The sequence below is a fragment of the Coenobita brevimanus genome, chromosome 78 (assembly GCF_032717465.1).
Source record: "Coenobita brevimanus isolate Jiangsu-jjx chromosome 78, ASM3271746v2, whole genome shotgun sequence".
In the NCBI taxonomy this organism is placed as follows: Eukaryota; Metazoa; Arthropoda; class Malacostraca; order Decapoda; family Coenobitidae; genus Coenobita; species Coenobita brevimanus.
In genome coordinates, this window is record NC_137031.1 from 6680379 (window position 1) to 6687667 (window position 7289).

General features: G+C 38.0%; 1 protein-coding gene across 1 annotated transcript in view; it reads right to left on the reverse strand.

Annotated features, from left to right (window-relative positions):
• The window catches only part of LOC145408656 (organic cation transporter protein-like), a 28191-nt gene extending 22699 nt beyond the window's left edge, over positions 1-5492 (reverse strand). Inside the window, exon 1 of the mRNA XM_080279338.1 lies at positions 5359-5492. Within this exon, the coding sequence (XP_080135464.1) occupies positions 5359-5492 (134 nt within the window). The remainder of the gene's footprint in view (positions 1-5358) is intronic.
• Between the last annotated feature and the right edge of the window lie 1797 nt (positions 5493-7289).

Consider the following 7289-nt stretch of genomic DNA (forward strand, 5'->3'; position numbering starts at 1 on the left):
GAGAGTCGATGATAGGACACAGCCCTGAGGAACACCACTGTTAATACAGTAGATCTAGATGAAGAACGATGGCCGTCTACAAAAGCAGCTATAGAACGACTAGAAGGGAAGCTAGAGATGAAGGCACAGATAGAAGGATAGAAACCGTAAGAGGGCAGTTTGGAAATTAAAGATTTATGCAAGACTCGATTGAAAGCCTTTTGAGATGTCAAGTGCAATGGAAAAACTTTCGCCAAAGCCCCGAAAGGAGGATGACCAGGAGTCTGAGAGGTAGGTGAGAAGATCGCCAGTGGAGAGTCCCTGACGGCACCCATACTGACGATCAGAAAGAAGGTTGTGATAGGAAATATGATTTAAATTTTTTCTGTTAAGAATTGACCCGACAGCTTTTGAGACACAGGATGTTAAAGCAATTGGACGATAGTTAGAGGGTTGGGAATGGTCACCCTTCTTTGGGACTGACTGAATGAGAGCAAACTTCCAGCAAGAAGAAAAGGTACAAGTTGGTAGACAGAGGCTAAAGAGTTTACCTAGGCAGGGTGTAAGCACTGAAGAACAGTTCTTGAGGACAACAGGAGGGTCTCCATCAGCTCATATGGCTTGTTAGCGATGAGGCCAGTGATAGCAGAAAATACATCAGCAGAAGGAATTTTAATGTCAGCCATAAGGATGTCTGAGGGGGGAAGTGATGGAGGAACAGCACCGGAATCGTCTAACACATCTATTGACCTATTCACCTATCTATCTATCTATTTATCGGCTTGTCTATCCTTTTATCTTTTTATCCATCTCTCTTGCATGAACATAGGTACACACACACACGGCATCGTCGGAGGAAGACGTCCGTTACCGGCGCTCCATACCAGCTCAACACGGCCAGAGGCATTACCTAAATAAGTATCTTTGAATGAGTCAAGCTCTGTACCAGGTTAGACTAAATGATTTTTCATTACTAAAAGGAAAAGAAATAATAAGTTTAAATAAGACTGGTTCAAACAACAAAGAACCACGATGCGTTGAGTCAGCTGGGTTTGTTTATACTACAGCAACACGGGGAAAGCGTGCATACTTTGTAAGTACACACTCTGTTCTTTTATTATTACAAAATGGATCCATACTTCAGCAAAACAAATTTGGAAAAGAAAAGGGATAAAAGTAAAAAGCAAAATGATGATTTCTACCAAGAACTGGTTGAAGTGGAGACTCACAATAGACTGGTTGAACGTGTACACAAACTAGAAATGGCTTTCAAAAATGAAATTGATGAAATAAAGAAGCAAATGCACTTGCAAAAGGAAGAGATAGAAAAACTGGGAAGGGAGGCCAATAAGAAAGACACAACCATCAGTGAACTAACAGTGGAATTGAATACGCTTAGGAAGAAAGTGAGTGAAATGGGAAGTACAGTAGTTAATCACGAGAGTGTTATGGAAGAGTTAAAAAATGACACAGAGACAATTAGACAAGCAAGCAGTCTTATGGACCAGAGCAGTGATATTGAGGAGAAGATAATACAGGTGAATGAAGCTGTGAAAAGCTACAAAAATGATGTAGAAACCACGTATGCTGAAATGGTGAAAGTAAAGAAAGACTTAGAAACAAGGGTGGAGAAAAAAAACATTAAAAAGGAAGTGAAAAGAATAATCCAAAACAATCCAAAGTTAGTCAGAGATTCAGTAGAAATAAATAAATCAATAGTAATCACTGGTATGGAAGAGGAAGAAATTAAAAACAAAATCACTAGAGACAAAAAGGAGATGGCAAATGTAATGAGCTTACTGAAAGAAGTATCAGAGGAAATCTGTAGTAAAGACATAGAGGAACACAAAAGGTTAGGGAAATACGAGAAAAGCAAGACAAGACCTCTAAAGGTGACTTTCCAGAGTGTAAACACTGTGGAAGAGATACTAAAAAATGCAAAGAATCTTATGGAAAAAGAGGAGTTCAAAAATGTATGGATAAAAAGATGCCTAACACAAGAGGAACTGGAATTACTGAAAGAGAAAAGGGAGGAAGCAAAAACAAAAAATGAGTGAAGATCAGAAGAGGACAAGAAGAAATTTTTTTACAAAGTAATAGGATTGCAGGTACGAAAGTGGTACACAAACAGGATGGAAGAAAAGGAGGAAGTTAGTAGAACCATGTCATGACAAGTATATAAACAAGATGATAAAGTTGATGTACTCAAATGTGGATGGAATGGTATCTAAATTACTAGAGATGAATGATTATGTCAGAGAAAATGAACCACAAATAATATGCCTAACTGAGACAAAATTAACACCAAGGATATCCAATGACATACTAAACTTAGAGGAATACAATATATGGAGAAGAGACAGAAATTTAAAAAAGGAGGAGGAATTATAATATTACCTAAGAAAAATCTAAAAGTCAAGGAAATAAACCTAGATATACCATCACAAGTAGAACTGATTGCAGTAGAGATCGACACATCTGAAGGTAAAGTAATTGTAGCCAATTTGTATATGCCACCCAGATCAAACACATGGGAAAGAGACGAATATGAGGACCTGGCAGAGAGTACAATTCAGAGTATAAGATCCTTGCTACATAAAATGGAAGAGAAATCGGAAAGAATTATACTAACTGGGGATTTCAATACAAATATAAATTGGAATACTCTAGATATAAATAGCCAAGAAAGCTGCTGGGACCAAAAGCTCCTGGATCTCGTACAAGAGTTTTTCTTAACGCAACATGTGAGGGAAACCACTAGAAAAAGAGGACTTGATGTACCTTCAGTGCTAGATCTAATATTTACTAGGCAAGAAAATGACAATGACAGTTTAATATATCACCCTCCACTCGGCAAAAGCGATCATGCAGTACTAAATTATAACTTCAGGATAGCATATGACATAGTAAACAGCAATGACAGTTACAAAAAGAGACTAAACTATAAAAAGGGAAATTATCAAGACCTAAAGAAGTATTTCTTAGAAGTTGATTGGGAAAATGAGCTTAGAGGACAAGATTTATATGCTGTATATAATTTTTTTTTGAATTTTATGAAATAGGAGTCCAGAAGTACATCCCACAGCACAAAGAAGCAGATAAGAAAATACAGAAATGGTTCAATACAGAATGTAAAAAATCAAAAGAAAGAAGAGATTTGTTGTGGAATAGATACAGAAGACACAATAGTGAAACGGCGTATAATAATTACAAACAGGCAAGAAACGACTATACAAGAATAAGGAGGGAAGCCCAAAAACGTTTGAGGAGGATATAACAAATAAAAGTAGTGATCAACCAAAGCTGTTTTACAGCTATATCAGAAGCAAAACCAAAGTAAAAGATATAATACAATCCATCACGGACGAGGGAATCACTTATACACAAGAGAAAGATATTTGTGAAGCACTAAATAAGAATTTCCAGTTAGTTTTTACAGAAGAAAAAAATTTTGAGAGGGAATATGTGGAACACGCATGTCCACACATACTACCAGATATACAAATAACAGAAAAAGTAATACAGGAGGAGTTAAGTAGATTAGACAGAGGAAAAGCAAGTGGTCCTGATGAAATTTCATGTTCGGTGTTACGAGAATGTTCAAAGGAGTTAAGTAAACCATTATTTTTAATTTTCAAGAAATCCTTGACTCAAGGGAAACTACCTGATATTTGGAAAAAAGCAAATATAGTCCCCTTATTCAAGAAAGGAAATAGACAAAATCCTCTCAACTACCGACCAGTATCACTGACCAGTGTTGTAAGCAAGGTATTAGAAAAACTTATAAGAAAAGCTTGGGTAAATCATCTAGAAGAACACAGTATGATAACAGAAAGACAGTTTGGTTTCAGAAAAGGAAAATCATGTGTTACTAATCTGTTGAGCTACTATGACAGAGTAACAAACACAATACAGGAAAGGGAAGGATGGGTGGACAGTATCTATTTAGATTTCAAGAAAGCTTTTGACACAGTACCACACCAAAGACTTTTATGGAAGCTGTACCATCAAGGAGGAATTCGAGGCAAACTGTTTTGTTGGATGCAAGACTTTCTCATAAAAAGAGAAATGAGGACAGTACTAAGAGGAAACTACTCATCATGGAAAGAAGTGACTAGTGGAGTACCACAGGGTTCGGTGCTGGCACCAATCATGTTTCTAGTGTACATAAATGATATAAACAGTAACACTGGAAATGAGAGCTATCTGAATATGTTTGCAGATGATGCAAAAATACAAAGAATTACTAGCACAGATTCTTGTAGGGAGCTACAAGAAGAATTAAATAAACTTCATGAATGGAGTAGTACATGGCAAATGGAATTCAATGTGGACAAGTGTCATGTAATCAAGTTTGGTAAAAGTGGAAAAAGACCTGATTGGGATTATAAGTTAGGAAATAAAACCATATACACATCAGAAAGAGAGAAAGACCTAGGTGTGATTATCAATAACAGACTATCTCCGGCTGACCACATCAGCGAGAAGGTACGGAACATGTATACACTGCTTGCAAATATGAGAATAGCATTCACATACATAAATGAAGACATGCTAAGAAGGATAATAACATCATTCATTAGACCAACCCTGGAATATGCATCAATAGTCTGGAGTCCTTATCTCAAAAAGCATATAGACAAGTTTGAAAAAGTTCAAAGGGCCGCTACAAGATGGATACCAAGCTTAAGGGACCTAAGCTACGAAGAAAGACTAAATAAACTGAATCTACCAACACTACAGGAGAGAAGGAAAAGAGGTGACATGATAATGCTATATAAGTGCATATCAGGAAAGGAGAAAATAGACATAAATGATTACTTAACATATGGAGAAGCATCAGCAAGAGGACACTGCAAAAAACAGCATAAGAAGAGAGGTGATAAAGACGTAAGGAAATTCAGTTTCCCAAACAGAGCAATTGATCAATGGAATGCACTACCGAATGAAATAGTGTGTGCCAAAACAATTCACAAATTTAAGGATATGTACGATAAATATGGTCTAAGACACGGGACAATACGAGCTTGACTCATTCCTGTAAAGATACAATTAGGTAAGAACAATTAGGTAAGAACGGTGGTAATAATGGTGCCAGTGGTGTTGAAAGTGGTTCTGGTGATCGTGTATCCTCATTCTTATCTCATATATGTCTGTCTACCTGTCGACCTATCTACTGCTTAACTATCTACTTGTCTATGTACTCATGCCTGGAAAATTCAGTGTATGTTTGTGTGTAAGTGGTGGTAATGTTTGTGCCGGAAAGGATGACGGTAGTAAAGGTGAGTGCGTATCCTTTATTTTCGTTATCAGTCAGTCAATCTATCCTTCTATCTATCTACCTATCAGTCTTATCTACTCATGCCTGGGAGTACATACACGGTGGTGGTATTGCTGTCGATGGGGTTAAAGGTGGTAGAGGTGAGTGTGTATCCATTATCGGGCGGTACGCAGGTGTGGTTGAGGGCAGGGGCTACGAAGGGCATGGACAGGACATTGGAGACGAGGATCATGTGCCCTGGGAGTAAAGACCATGGATAATATGTAAATAATTAGGGAATGCATGGATAAATAAGGTAAAAAATAGGGCAAATAACGATGTGATAAACAGGTATAGTTAAGAGCAAGTGCTAGGAACATCATTTGTTTGATCCTTTGGAGTAGGTGTAATATATATATATATATATATATATATATATATATATATATATATATTTGTTTTTATATATTTATTTATATATATATATATATATATATATATATATATATATATATAGAGAGAGAGAGAGAGAGAGAGAGAGAGAGAGAGAGAGGGAGAGAAATATTAACCCCTTCGCCCGCGTTGATGCGTTCGTCGTCATATGGGTGTGGCTGCAGCTACACTCGTTGATGCATTTGTCACCATTTAAGCATAAAAACCTTCATCAGAGAAAATGTTTTCGGCCGATCGGCATCATTTCTGGAAGCGTCATAATTTCCATGTTGCTCATCAAAAGGAAGGAGTTGGCAACTATGGGGCCTGAGATGCGTGGCAGCCTGGACAGGTTGATTAGTTCCACACCGGCTTTTGAGGAAGAAGGTAGCAAGTGGCGGGCCCTTTATATCGTACTCTACCCCCATCCCGGGTACACGTCATAGTCCACTATACCAATAGTGTTTGTGTTTACTTTTTGGGCACTATTGTGATTAAATTTGGTGTTTGCAATAGGGAATTAGGTTTTTGTGAATCATTCCTGGCCGTTATCAGCCGTTGGCCCAATGAAGATTGTGCTAGGCTGTTTCGGCTGTATGGATTCCTCAACTGGTCACTATTATATCAGCTTGAAACCCCACAGCTGATCACCAATTTATATATCAACTTAGACGTGCCCTCTCTATTCCAAGCAAGGTTATAACATTGTGCCTGGTCGAAGTCACTTCCGGCTGACACACTCCACCAAAACGTCTTCACACACACACACTGGAGATGGTGGGAATCGGTGTAGAATCCTGTTGAAGGAATTGAGAGGTAGTGTGTGCAGGTGAACTAAAACTGAGCAGATTACCCTAAATCTCTGTTTATTGGCCACAGAAAGATACAACTGCAACACAGAGAGCTCAGAGTTAATACGTCCCTCTCGTTCTAATGATAAGTGCATTCTGCTGTTAGCTGGCTGGCGTCCCCTCTGGGTGTGGCGCTGAGGTCAACATATTCAGAGGTGCCAAACCCCACAGACAACTGGGATTTATACATGAATACAAGCATCATAACTTTACCATGTACATTATACACCTCAATAAAGTAGTATTGATTACATTCAAGTATATCAACAAGGTAAATATTTTCTCCAAGACTTTAAACATATAAACAGTTTATATTTCTCTACTGCCTTCCCTTTACTCTAGTGTTTATGTTAGAAAATGCTGGGCTTTGCAAGTCCTGATCGCTCATCCTTCCCATGCCACACTTTACAGAGAAATGGTGTTTGGTTGTTTATCATTCACACTATATTGCACATTGTTAATTATGAATGAACAACTTTGTATGTAATATGTAACAATAGTGTGAAATTACAACTCGTCATGGGAAACGATGTTGGCACCAGAACAAGGCCTGCCCTGTTTTTTGCCGTGTCCCAACAATTACAATGCTTCTACCCTGCACCAAATGTAAGTATTCAACCATTGAACAATAGTGACAGTGAATCAAGTGAATATAATGTGCAATAGCTAGTGAGCAAGGACGTGGTGAAATGTTTAGGAGGGGGAGGCAGGAAACCGCCTTATGACATGGTGTTGACTTGAACGGAATATTTGCCAAGATGTTGATG